General features: G+C 37.2%; 1 protein-coding gene across 4 annotated transcripts; it reads right to left on the reverse strand.

The window, feature by feature from the left end:
- Positions 1-339: 339 nt before the first annotated feature.
- gne (glucosamine (UDP-N-acetyl)-2-epimerase/N-acetylmannosamine kinase) lies at positions 340-13797 on the reverse strand. Of its 4 annotated transcripts, none has more exons than XM_008317524.3 (14): positions 13644-13797; positions 6776-6847; positions 6528-6676; positions 6184-6430; positions 5505-5712; positions 5272-5424; positions 4959-5171; positions 4747-4834; positions 4208-4418; positions 3982-4111; positions 3472-3693; positions 2908-3090; positions 2317-2433; positions 340-1485 (listed from the first exon to the last, which is right to left on the reverse strand). In XM_008317524.3, exons 2-14 carry the CDS (start codon positions 6827-6829, stop codon positions 1250-1252), a joined length of 2211 nt encoding a protein of 736 aa, XP_008315746.1. In that variant the 5' UTR covers positions 6830-6847; positions 13644-13797; the 3' UTR covers positions 340-1249. The 4 variants fall into 4 exon arrangements, with proteins under 4 accessions (XP_008315746.1, XP_008315744.1, XP_008315745.1 ...); XM_008317522.3 differs by lacking the exon at positions 13644-13797 and adding an exon at positions 10409-10941; XM_008317523.3 differs by lacking the exon at positions 13644-13797 and adding an exon at positions 8167-8743.
- Positions 13798-14833: the final 1036 nt, after the last annotated feature.

Below are 14833 nucleotides of genomic sequence, written 5' to 3' on the forward strand. Positions count from 1 at the left end.
TTGTTATGTTTAGGTGGTTGACTTCTTTGTAAATTGAAATTAGATATATTCTTTGTATGCTGGGCTTTCCTGAGCAGGGTAGATATACTGTGATTTCTACTGGGAATACTAGTAGTACTTTGACAGCCAAATATATTAATGGCTGTACATAGATTAAACGTTTTAAGAAACAATAAGAACATACAGCAGAATATACGGAACAATACAACAAAAACCAGTGGATCCACCGTTAAAAGATTCTCCTGCCTTATAGGAAAAAGTGCTTTCATTTTTGTAGTTATATGTATATATATATATGTATATATATATATATAATTATATGACAAATTCACCAAATAGTTTTTAAATGTTGAAATTAAACATTTATTATATTGCATTACCTTTGAAGTAAGTCAATATACATTATTTATAAGGACAGTTGGAAAGAAATAGGACATCTTTGGAAAAATTGTTAAACAGAAAAAGAAAATCAATTCATTTTAAAAATTGTTGCTCAGATTGAGTTGGGTTGCCCAAAAAAACCAACCAAATCGAACAAAATCACAACGGCACAATGAAGTAATCGAATAAAAGAAATGTTACAGACATCAGGCTTTTTTTTTCATCATTTGAATATGGATATGGATGGATGGATGGATTGTGAGGTTGCCTATACCATAATTAAAACAAATACAAATAAGCAAATAGGACAATATCAGTTATTTCAAACCATTTGAATAAATGGCAGGGGCTTTCCTATATCTTAATAAAAAAATAAAAAAATGAATAACAACATGGGAATGTGACGTAACAATCTGTAAGTGAACACAGGATAACAATTGATAGTCAAATCAAAAATACTAACAAGGCAGATGTCCAATACAACATAGGAGAATGTATTGATATATTGAATATTTTCAGTCAGTATCTTATTGTACTTTTAAATACAATATAAGTGGGTCAGTTCTGTCATGTCTTTCCTGTATAGAATAGTAGACAAAAATTCTTAAGATTGGCCAGCCAAATCAGCCCACTCCGCACCAAAGAGTATAATTAAACAATTCAGTCTTATAGGCTGATGAGCTTGCATTAAATACTATAACATACTAAAATGATCAACAATCAGCAGAAATGTGGTTAACATTTACACAATGCTACAATGCTACAATGCTCACCATTTCAACATGTGAAATTCATCTCATATGCATTTATTCAGGCAGTAAATCCACACTGATAGACAGTGGTGTGTAGTAAAACCAAATAATATCCTTCAATACGTTCTTCTTGTGGCATAGTCTAACACCATGCTAGCAGCCCCAAGTAATGCAGGGTCCTCCAAGTCTGATGTGGTAACTTTAACACATTGAACAGAGAAGAGTGCTCTCTCGCTGACAATGCGCTGGACCGAACTTTGGTAGTAAGAAGCCAAAACTCCAGACAGAATGACGAGCGAGGGGTTGACTGTGTGGAGGATGTTGATGATGCCCACTCCCAGAGCTGTGCTGGCTGCAGACACAAAGATAAAGACAGGAAAATGTGTTATTTTTCCACTTTTTAAAGTCAGTATCCATTCACTGACAATTCATAACAACTAATGTTGATGTTGAGTATGAGTATGGCTGACAACTGATCACATAACTTTATCAATAGTATAACTGTCCATAGTTCACTCATAATTATTTGCATTTAAACATTTTTATGTTCTACTCATTCATTAAAAAAGATTTCTTTTCAAGTTTTTTAATACTCATGGGAATACACAAATATGTGTAAACAAGAAAAAACATGATCCAGAATAACCACTCAGGTACAGTACCCCAGTGGTTATTCTGGTTCTTGTTTTTTCTTGTTTTAGATTGTTAAGATAACACTGAAGGTGTGTTTGCCCACAGCAAACATATTTGTGCAAACAGAGATCTATTTATCTACCTATCTATTGTAAAAAGGATTTTTCAAGTTTTAATACTCATGGGAATACACAAATAAGTTTGCTGTTGGCCTTCAATGTTATCTTAACAATCTAAAACAAGAAAGAACATGCTCAAGAATAACCACTGAGGTACTGCACCACAAGATAGGATGGCAACATTGTTAATTTCTGTGTTCTGTTAGATGAACATAATGTAATAGAAAAAAGCTGAAAAGTGTGCAATCACATGTACCTACTGCCGTGCTGACACACTGACAGTGGACATTGATAATTAGACAATCAATATCCTACAGTGTATGTATTCATTTGCTGTATTTAAGGATTTTTCTTAGGAGAAGGCCATGTTTTGATTTTTTTGCGTTTTTGTGTTGTGTTTGTGGTTTAAATTGCTTTGTTAAAGCACTTACCCTTATGTAGAACAGCATCTGCTTTGGAGTTCCCCAGTCTGGCTGCTGTGATGAGGTGGGCAGCAGTGATTGGCTCTGAAAGCTTCATGTCCATACCTTCCACCTTCAGCAAGTCCTCTGAGAGACACAGAAACATGAAAATAGGACATTATCCACAACCACAGCTACTGTATGTGAATCACAACGACTTGATTTTTTGCTTTGTTTTACTTTTTCATTTTGCTCTGTTTTCATTTCTCTTCCAATAAACTGAAAATAAATAAAGACTTTTGGCTCTGTTTTGCCTGAAAACCCTTTGGTGTTTCAGTACAGATAGGACACAACTGAAACCACTTTAAATAAAGACAAAGCTAGTCACATGGCTGCCATGCAAATGTTTTCCATGGGTTAAATCAGGAGTGGTATCAGGGGCTAAAGCTGTCAAACACAATAAAGACTTCAGTCTTGCCAACTACTGATTAAGTTGAAAGCCAAAAGTATTTCTTCTACAATGACAATGCCGTGGTGAAAGACCTTTCTTTCATTTTTCCTTGAGCAACAACTGATACACACCCAATTCTGCTCTGTGAACTCTGTGAGACAAATACTCACCGTCATGCAGTCTTTTGGCCTCTCTCTGCAGGGCCATACCAGAGGCGTAGGCCTCTATACAACCACGGCTGCCACAGGAACATTCTGGACCTTCTAATGAAACCATGATGTGACCCAGCTCTGCAGCACAAAAGGTGCTGCCGTGGACCAGCTCATTGTGATGGATTATCCCTCCTCCAATACCTGCAAAGTCACAAAAATGTACCTGTCGTAAAAAATATCACCTCCAGCTGTTAAACAAAGCAGGAAAGCAGCCGCACAATTTAGGTAAAAAAAAAAAAAAAAAAACATCAAGAAAACAAAGAACAAACAGATGTAACTCAGAGTATTTTCTGAAAGAAGCCAATAGTGTATTTATGTTTGTGACTCTGAAATTAGTTTACACTCACGTTAACCTGTTTTTTTTTTGCTGCTTTCTAGTAAGAGGAGGGTTTAGGTGTACTTTATATTCTAAGAACCATAGATATAATATAATTTCTATTATTAGTCAGACTTAAGCTGCTTATTAACTTACATTCCAACATAATTACTCAGCCCTGAACCATTTCAAACCTTCCTATTCACCTGTGCCTGTGATGACTGTCACAAAGTTTTCCACTCCTTTGCCGTGGCCAAATTTCTTCTCAGCCAGTGCAGCGCAGTTTCCGTCATTGTCGACCCAGACAGGGAGGTGCAGGGCGTCGGAAATAGGTGTTCTGAGGTCTACGGATGACCACTCCTGAATGAGCTTTGTTGAGTGTAGGACTAAGCCATCCTGGGGGTTGACACGTCCGCCTGTGGACACTCCTGAAATATAGAGCACATACTGTATCAGAACTATTTCACATTTCTGTGTGCATGATGGAAAAAATTGAAATGTCCTAAATTGTAAGCAGTATGGAGAATGAACAGGGCATGATCAACATGCTAAAAAAAGACAGAGGACAGGGATTGACACAAGGCAGATGATTTGATGCAGCGACTCTTCACAAACAGGTTGGAAGAGGAAGTGTAAAATAAAGGTACATTCAGGAGTTTCGCATTTTTATGTGTGATTACAAGATAAAAAAGTAATGATTGATTTTGCCTACATACCAACACCTAGTACTCTGCAGTTCAGGCCAACGGCATCCCGCAGTGCATCAAAACACATTTTTAATATGAGCTGCATTCTGTCCTCATAGGTCTTTGGATTGGCCTGGGTGTACTTCTTCACAATTTTACCCTGGAAAGTGAATTAAGACTCACAATTATCCAAAGTTAATGTTCATAAATGATCCTAAAACTTTAGAGAAGAAAAAACACTACTACTGCAGCGTACCTTCATGCAAACAATTGCCACTCGCAGGTTTGTCCCCCCCAGGTCAATAGACAGAGCACTCTGTGTCTCCAGGATGTAATCGATGTCTTGTGAAAAGGAGTCTTTTACTGGGGGAAAACAAAATGTCTTCTGCAGGGGTTCATCCAGGTCAATGGTGCGAAGGAACTTGAGAATACGAGGCACTGCACTCCCATCACCATAAATCTTGCAGCTAATGGGAAGAAAAATAAAATTATCTTTAGAGGATTTATTAAGTAACTGTATAACTGTCAAAAATCTATGTAATGAAAAGAAAAAAATACTTTTAAGATGTCACATGGTTCTGACACAAATCAGTCCTAAGAAGATTCAAGTTATTGTTGATTGTGAAATGTCTGTTATATAAAAGCAACAAAAACCCTTTTGTATTTCTGGTCAAACTTTCGACACACTTATCTAAAAGGCTTAAAATCAACAACGTATGAATTAATTATGAGTATTGTTTCTTCTGCTAAAAAGCATGATCCAGTCAGACAGATAATAGGGAACATCTGGTATACCAGGGATATCGCTTTCCAAACTGCAGCTCCAGGGCATGGTAGATCTTATTGTGAGTATCAGCGTCCCTCACATGTAGAACATTTTCACCTGGAAGTGACACAAACATGATAGGAACAAACTACACCTGATTTGGAATTCCCATATATATGATTCAAATATAAATCAAGTCAAAGAGTTATTAGAAGTAGATGCATGTTCCTGTCTTTCTCACCCGTTTCTCTGCCTGTTTGTCTGGTCCCAAGGTTAACCACTGGTGTGCCGAATGCACCGGCCTCACGTACTCCGCAGCTGCTGTTTCCAATCATACAGCCAGCATGACACACCAATTGGATGAACTGCTCAAACGGAATGTGCTTCACTGCCTGGAAGTTGGGGTGCTGCTCGATGCCTTTCTTCCGCATTACACGCACCATCTCCTTGCTACCTGTTTATAGCAAAAGGGCTGTCAGAGGAATTCGATTCTATAAAAATATTAATAATTTAAAAACTTGAATAAAGCGAAGGTGAAGTTTTGAAACGCTAACCAGCATCAATGTTTGGAAAGAGAATAAGCGTCCTCTTGTTAAAAGAGACCAGTGCGTCCAGCATCAGTCCGTAGATCTTAATTGAGTGCTGGATGTCTGTGGTGACTGGGTGTTGCAAAGCTACAATGTAGTCATGGTCCTGCACGTCAGCACCTGCAACATGGGATACCACAAGTCAGGTCCACTCAGACACACCCGCACAGTGATGTTTCATTACATTTCTGGTTGCTTACCTAGCCAACTCTTGATGATATCCATGTAGTTATCTTTGTGATGAGTTGACAGCAGCTTATCATATGAAGGGCAGCCAGCTAGCAAGATGCGTGAGTGGTCTTCACACATGGCGATAAGATATTGCTCTGCTCTGGGTGTGCAGCAGGCATGGTAATGGGCCAGTTTACTGATGGCATGGCGAATCGAGTCATCAATTGTACCACTGATCTGTAAAAAGAAGCACAACCACGTTATGTTAATAAGTTCATGGGTCACATGAGAGCAGAGCTAAGTAGACGCTGTACCTTAGAGCTTCTTATAATGCAGTGGTTCCCATTATTATTTCTGTAGTGTTTCCTCTTTGTCAGCGAATAATGCTGATTCACTGACCTTTATTTAAAACAATGTTATGTCCACAGAGCTGCTATTCTCAATGAATAACTAAAATAATAAAACTGTGCATTTTCTTAAGTGTGGCACGAATAAAAAGGTAAAAAAAAAAAAAAAAAATTTAGCAGACACCTTTATCCAAAGTAATTATTACATTACCTAGGACCTTCTGTGTGTAAAGCAGATGTGATATATATCATTAACATTGAGTAGTTAATAATCATCTTTTGGAGCAGAAAAAGGTTACCTTTTCTAAGGGTAAATAAACAAAGGGAGGTTAAGACAGAATGAAAACAGACAAATGTTTACCTCTCCCCCCTCCACGTGAAGTATTCTAATGTTCATTAAAGCTGCAGCAGTTGCCAGAGCAAGAGCATCAAAGCGGTCACCATGGATTACAAGGATGTCGGGACGGAGCCGCTGCAGTACGTCAGGAAGTTTCACCAATGCCAACCCAACACTCTCTACCATAGCTGCTTCATCCTCTCCTCTAACAATGGTGTGCAGCTTGGAGCCAATATCAAAGTCATCCTGCTCAATTAACCGAAATGTGTTCCTGCAAATTGAAAAGTTGGGAGAAAAAGAAGATGAATACCATAAAAACAAACGATCAGCCATGAAGAGTTCAAGCCGGTACGGTCCAGTGGTCTCACCCATAGTCATCAATGAGATGTGAACCAAGCACGACAACTTCCAGTTCAAAATCATCAGGGTGAGATTTGATCCCAAACATGATGGGGGCCAGCTTGGAGTAGTCTGCTCTGTTGCATGTTGCCACACACACTCTGACCTTCCTCTTATACTGCAGCCAAAGAAGATGAAGCCAACAAACACACTCAGAAACAACTTTGTTTTAGTTGGACTCTACGAAGGAAACTTTGAAGACAAAGACGGGACTTACAGGATTTGGCTGTGTCATTATTTCTCTCTCCATTTTTTCTCGGACTCTTTGCATTCTCTGATAGTAAACCTCCTAGAAAACAGAAAAAAAGACACAGAGATCTGGTTAAAATGACATAAAGCACAAGATGACAATCCGTTATTCTGAACATAACACACATTGGTCATACTCACTTGGGCTTTCCCAGTGTGCATTTGCTGCATGAAGACACAACAAAACTAAGCTTTGCATTGAGTGGAAAAAAAAAACATGCTCTAATGTAGTGCTGAGTTGTAAAGTGATTCTCACCAAGTAATTTATTTATTGCCACATGACAATTAACAGCAGCATTATTTTTTAAAGAAGCTTTGTTCATGTGGACAAATATTACAGTGTCCTAAAAAAGAAATGAAAGGATGCAAAAAAAGAAAAGAATGAAATGCCATTCAGCTCTTTCTTATCCATAAAAATAAACTTTCTACTCATTGGCTGGGCAATTAGAACGGACAACAAAAACACCAATAATAAGTGTAAAGAACTTCCGTTGTATCTGCCAACGTCACAAGACAGAGAACAATGATATCTGCATGATCTACAAGTTGTCAAGAATGTACCCATACAGAGTTCCACCCTCGTTTTACACAACAGATTCAACGTGGCAGGTATGGTTCAAGCCCAAACCTTAAAGAGGTGGCTCCTGTGAACATGCCAAGCATGTTTTTATCATTCAGTTTCGCCTGTGTTACTCTTTCTCAGTAAAGGGTGAGGGTGAGGATTCCACTAATTAGCAGTCTGTTGAATGCTTGTACTGCAGACAGGCAGTGATTAAACATGACAGAAACTTCATGGTTTTGGATCAAACTACTGCCTGTTATTGATTAGATATAGTTTGTCAAAGGTTAAATACATGTAGAGGATCTTTCAGTGTATTTGCAGTGCACTAAAAAGAATGCAAATATATTTTGGTATAATATTTTCTAAATATTGCAATTCTTCTGTTTTCTCTGCGATAGATTGTTTGGTGGTAAAAATGTGTCTATTCTATTAAATCTATCTATTACTTGACACCTCTAGTTGCAACACACCAATAATATATATTAAGCATTTTTATTCCACATTGTGTTTTCCTCCGGGTCGACTGATGACCTACTTGAATAAATACACCTATGTTTGTTGTGGCTTCTGAGGTACGATCTTTCAGACATTTGTGTGATCACCATCAGAACCCGTAGATATATTAAACCTAGCTTGTCATTGTACTTCACACGCACTGAAGAATAAAACTTTTAGTGATATATGCTGCCATCTAATGATGTAAATGCCTTCCAACAGCCTTCTTCGAGTTAAGTACCTAAATTATCCTCTGGTTATAAAAGATTTCAACACAACACAACATAGTCAGGCATACTCACATAAATGGTAACTATCTTGCAGCTAAGCAGTAAACCACAGGGACCTCAAATTCCTTAGTGGTTTAGAATGTGGAATCTAAAGAAATATCCCAAACGTCTGATGCAGACTGACTGAGGTCTGATTTATTCTGCTGCATTTCTGGGAAAGACTGTTGAACATAGGGGTCAATGACATGGGAATGAACAAACAAGGCTTACAGGAAAAGAACTGGGTTCTCAGATGTAGATACAAAAGTCCATAATGTGTTCCATTCCTACTAATCCATCTGGACTAATTAAAAACATTTCAAATGATTTACTATGTTCTTTGCTCTGAATTGTACACTGCTGTGGTGGCATTAAAGTGCATGAATGCAGAAGAGTTAAATTATATAATTGGAGGGGTAGAATTTAATAACAAAAACAATAGAAAAAGAAAGAGAGGAATTTTCCAAGTTGGAAAGTAACCAATGTGTAGGACTCAGAGAAGTCCAGAACAGAACCCTGAATATACAAGCTGCGTAAATGTGTATATTTAGTAGAGCCCACAAGCCCACTGACTTAATGTTTTTAGTATTTTAATATAAATAATCACCACAACCCCCCCCCAAAAAAACTTTAAAAAAAATAGTTTGACATAAAAATTGGAAAAATGAGAGAAAGCAGAAATGTTGTTTTTTGTGGGGGTTTTTCCTATGTGCCAACGCACTCTTTACACTTTGCCATTCACTGATATTTTATTATTAACTTAACTAATAGTGATAATCACTTCACACAGTAACATACTATAGGTTTTACTACCAAGATGTCCATTAATGATAACAGGAGCTCCGAAGGAAAAACTTCAGCAGCTACATGAGCAGAGGATGAAACTGTCACAAGGCCCAGAGTAAAAAAGTCATGTGAGAAGTGAGCATCTCATCATGCTCATTGTTGGACGCGTGTGTCTGTAGTTTGTCCTCTGTCACTGTGATATATATATATATATATACACTTTTGTCCCTGGAAGTTATTAAGTTGTGGCTTTAGTGTTGTGATAGATTTTTAAGGCCTTTCTTTGGAATATATATATATTCTATATATATATATAGTCATATAGACATAAATTAATGAAAAAACATGTAATGGTTAAGGTCTTTACCTTCATATATGAATCAATTTTTAATTACATACAGTATATGTTTTTTCTATCAGAAAACTGTACTGTAGTTGAGCTGTCATTATTTTATATAAAATAAACTTGGGCTCAAATGATTTATCTGTCAACACAGTGACACAGACAAACAGCAGAAGAAAGCCAATCCAAACTTTGTGTGCATTTAAAAGAAAAATTCCACAAAATACAAGTAAAATTAAGAAACTCAGCTGAAGCAAAAAACTGGAAAGGTACTCAAGAGCAGCATATGTGATGTGCTATATTTATAATTAGAGAAAAAAAAATCTGTTTTCATATTACTAAAGCTTTTATAGAGTGGGAAAATACAGTGAATCTGTAAATAGAATTTATAGTTAGTTACCAATGTGTGTTAAACCAACCAACTGTTATCTAAGTGTATTAAATAATGGTCTGCTGGACAGGAGTAGGTACTCATAGAAAGGTTTTTTTACGATGTAGGTACATAAAGGATGAGGTCTGTCTCTCATCAAGTATGGGAATCGGAGGAACTTTGCCCTGGGAGTAAAACTTAAAGAAAAAAACAACTGCCCAGTACTTGTGAAACTTTCTCAATAAAAGCAGCTGCAGTCCTCATACACTTTGGGACTCAGGTGAGCCAGCTCTGCGAAGCTGTTGGTCTCTCTGCTCCCCATCGCAGCGAGTAAAAAGTACAACGTTGTCAGGTGTGGTTCTTTTCAGGTCATTCTTCTGCAAAGGAAGTAACTTCCATGTTACTTCCTTTGCATAAAGACAGTTTCACAACTTTGATTTTGATTTTTAACTAATCACCGATCATCTCTGTTAGTTTTTGTTGTATTATACTCTTTGACCCATAGATAATAATACAGCCCTCCTGCACTACCTTCAGAATCCACTAGCACTCACACAGCTCCAACACAATATGGCTTCTACTGTAGCATCACAAGACAGCATCAGCTGCTGGCATCACTGTGTGGTGGTTCTTCTCATGCAGCAAGCTACAGTACGAGAATGACATGGTAATGAAGGATAAGTAACTAAGCATGCAGGAGGCAGGCAGGGAGAAAGAACGGGAAAAAAATGACAAAGGAATTCTAAACAGCAATAGGGGAATTAAGGCTGACTCACATGAGGATTTGTACACAAAGAACCCGGATGCTTCTCCATCCCACACCGTTAGGGACTCACTTCTTTTCTTTTTAAGTCCTTCTTTCAGAGAAACAGCCTGTATCTGACCCAGCTAAATTACCAAACAAAAGGAGAGCATGGGCAAGCCAATAAGCAACGGCGGAGAAGAAGGCAGTGAGAGAAAGACAAGAGTGTAGAAGACATGCAGAGGGGGGAGGAGCTGCAAGAGATGGGGGCGGCCTGTTTGATTTAAAGAGCACAGCTGAAAACCACCAACTACCATCTGTGCATTGATAAATGTCAGGAACGCAGTGTTTCAGGCAAAAATAATTTTAATTTAACTAGAAATTAACATAATGGATATTGATTTTATAGATAAAAACTGAGTGTGTAGGCTAAAAAAAATATTGAGTTGACCACAGGAGTTTTTTTTAATGTTTTTGAGTGAGCCTATTTGATGCAATACTTAATGCACTCAAGAAAACAAAACTATGCAGATGTGGCTTTAATTAAAGAGGAAAATCATCCCAGCAATTCAATTTTTTTTTCTTTAAGTTTTACTCCCAGGGCAAAGTTCATCCGATTCCCATACTTGATGAGAGACAGACCTCATCCTTTATGTACCTACATTGTAAAAAAACTTTTAGGAGTACCTACTCCTGTCCAGCAGACCATTATTTAACACACTTAGATAACAGCTTATGGTTCACCACACTTTGCTTTAACACACTTTGGTAACTAACTATAAATTCTATTTACAACAGGTAAAGTACATTGCAGTTTACATGCTAGTTTAAGCACAAAATAAAGGTTGATTTGGATGTTAATATACACCATGATGTAGATGAATGAAAAAGAAATGCTTAGACTTTGGATAAAGTTTGATTTTTTTTAAGGGAAATTTAAGAACTTTACACTTTACACCATTTTACTGTTGCCAAATTTGTTATTATGATCAAATTAATTATGTAAAATGCGTGTTTAAAAAGTTCACAGGCCTTCAGGACTTTGTTCTTCTTTGTTTAACCAGTTGTATCTGTTCTCAAGAATGATCCCCTGAGGGTGACAATTTTGAGTCCTTTTGAAGCTCAAACCATCATTACCATGTGGCCTTCTGAAGAGAGCCATGATAGCTACCACTTATCTTAAAATCTCTGATATCAAACTACTTCCTATTTAAATTACATCTGGTCACACTGCAAACATTAAGAAACATTAACAGATACATGGCATTAAAAGAATGCCATCAATAATTCACAGTGTTGACACAGCAGAGACTTTGGGTTTGAAACAAGGGTCACCATAAGAACAAACTTTTAAACAAATAGGAAAATGGACTGTAGACTGTGCCTAAAACCACGTGTGTAGAGTTAAATATATTTTAGATTACAAACTAAATTTGTAGTTTGCTACAACTATATTTTTAATTGGCATTATTGATTTTTTCCCCACATTGTTCCACAGTTGAACAAGGTCATGAGAGGAGCAGGAGCCCCTCCTCTGGGTCAGTCCCAGGCAAAAGTTGGGAAGACTTCACAGGCATGAGTCCATCAGGAATTGACCAGAGGTGGGAAGAAGTACTGAAAAATATAATTAAGTAAAAGTATCTCTACCTCGGTTGAGTTCTACTCAAGTAAAAGGACTAATCTAAAAATCAACTTGAGTAAAAGTAAAAAATCCCTACTTTTAAATTTACTTATTACGAGTCATTCATGATAAATCTGCAACTAGTTATTTTTAATCAACAATTCAAGCACAAGTGGTATAAGTTGAGAATTCTACAATCCATTTGAACGATTAAACTGCAAATTCTCTCTGAGCAAACTTAAAAGTGAGTCCCTTGTTTTCAAATGAAAACAAGGGACTAACTAGCTGCCTGATGTATGGCCAAGGATTCCCTTCACTTTCTGAGTGACCTGATCCACAGGTGCTCTCTGCTTGGCAATCCTCAAACTCCATTTTTAGTTCGTCACCGGCCATCATCCAATGACAGGCTAGAACCTGTTTCTTATTCAACGTTATCTGGCTACGCAATTTTCTTTTATTGACTGTTTTTCCCCACATTAATTTTTTACTTAGTAACGGGTGCTTTTTCCAATGTAGCAAAGTAAAGCACTTGAGTTAAAATGTAGTTAAGTAGAAACTACAAAAAATTCAAATTAAACACAAAAAATACTGAATTACAGTAACTGGAGTAAACATAATTTGTTGTATTCCATCTTTGGAAATGACATAATGAAAACGTTCACACAAAAAAGCAAAAACCCAAAACTAAGACCAATGTTTACACAGTTTAGAGCTTCTAGTCTAACTGCACATTGACTGTGGGAAGAAAGCTGAGTACAAGCCACTGTCATTGCATTTGACACATCTTCTGGCTCTGAGGCTTCAGCAGTGCAACCATCTTTGGTCAACATTTAAATAAATTGTTGCTCATTTCTCATCAGTCAAACACTTGGGAATCAGCGCCTCCTTTCGGAAAGCCCCCACCTTTTCTATCATCTTCCTTCCATTCTCCATACTTTATTTTTATGTTATGTATTGTCATTGTACCACGTGGATACAACGAAACTGAGCCTCGGTTTTTAACCCATCACCAAGGGGGAGCAGTGGGCAGCTTTTAAGCGCCCTTTCAATGAATTAGTAAAGTGTTGTTTAGAGAAGTGGAGTTTCATTCTTCAGTTTGTCAAAAGCAGAAATGAAAAAAAAAAAAAAAACAAAAAAAAAAAACTCTGTCATGCCACTACAAATAAGCTTAAGTAATAAGAGTAATAAGCTAATACAGTTTTAGAAACCACCGCCCGTTATTTAGTAACTACTACACAACACAAAGGCATTGCAAACCCGTCACCTTTTTGTGCCACTGAAAAGACTATAAAGTTGTTGTAAAATACACAGGTGAAAGAAGTTAAAGACAACTTGAATGTTCTGTGTCTATTACAATGGAAACCCCCGCTAACGGTAATGCTAAGCTATGTTCGGTCACTCCGTTATAAAGATTGTAGGACACATTTGTGAGCGTCACTGTTACATCCACATCCACGCAGTGTTTTACGACAGGACGATGGGACACGTTGCCCACATCACGTACATACTCAGAGGTACAGGGACGCCGTTAAGTTGGCTAACGTTAGCCCGCAGTCCTCGCTTCAACTTTTACAAAATTCAAAGTCACTGGTTACCTTGCAATAACACAATAGCCCTACATACGAAATTAAACTAAGCTGCAACTTACCAAGAGATGACGAGCGTTATGTTTAATACACTGACTTTACGCCCACTTTCTCTTTCCTGCTTTTGGTTGGTAACGTTACCTAAACATCGCAGATTCTAAACGACGATGGGCACTACCCCTGAGCAGAATTCATCGACAAAACAGACTCTCAAAGAGATCCCGGATGTGCATGCGTAAACCTTCCACATTAAAAGTATACATTTTAAAAAGTATATTCCCCACCTCTGTTTTTCTTTCTATTTGTTTCTAATAAAAAAAAAAAACCCTTGAAGGTAGCGATATGTAGATGAAATATTTCCAAAATTTGCGTTTCAGGGAAGAATTAATTTGCAATTCATATTCAATTACGGAACTATATAACTTGAGTGATAAAAATCACTGTTTGGAACACTTAAACCTTGTCAGTTAATTTGGATGAACCACCAGAACATGTGCTCTCTACTTCATCAACCTTCAGGTGTGACTTTTATTTTAGGTTTAATTGATCATACCTGAAACCAAAGCTTTTTTAAAAATCAAGGTAAACATTGCTGTCTTTGTTCTAATGCGTTGGGTTTGTTTGCTGTTAAACTCTGTATTGACCTGCAGGCGGCTCTTTAATGTTGGTTTGCTCTATTTAAAAAACATAATAATTTATAATTTATAATTTATTTATAATTTATTTATAATTTAAATATTTTTTTCGTAATAATTGTTTGCAAATGTTCGTTTAACCAGGTGGCGAAACAAACAAACAAACAAACAAAACATAAACCCAAAAAAATAAAAAAATAAACCATTTAGTACAAAAACATACAAGTATAAAAACATTAGAGACAAATTTAATGTGTTTTCTAGAAAAACATCTTATATGGTGGAATAAGAACCGTGTCCCCAAATTTAACAAGTCCGAAAAAGGTTTTTTTTAAGACAACACAAATAAATCAACTTTGAACTCATATGAGAAAGGCATGGAATTATGTTACAATCATATCACTGATTTACAGAAGGGTCAATGCAGAGCAGTGCGATGGGTGGCAGCTTTTCATCTCAGCTTCATCTCCCATAATGCCTGCTGCTATTCTATAACTGCACTGCATTGCAGGGCTATTTCCCCATCAGCCAGGGCTGGGGTTGCATAAGAACTGACAGCATCACAGAGGCTCTGTGAGGCTCAGTCCTGACAGGGATCTGGGTGGGGATGGCTTGGG

This window comes from Cynoglossus semilaevis, chromosome 9, assembly GCF_000523025.1.
Source record: "Cynoglossus semilaevis isolate Cse_v1.0 chromosome 9, Cse_v1.0, whole genome shotgun sequence".
NCBI classification, from domain to species: domain Eukaryota; kingdom Metazoa; phylum Chordata; class Actinopteri; order Pleuronectiformes; family Cynoglossidae; genus Cynoglossus; species Cynoglossus semilaevis.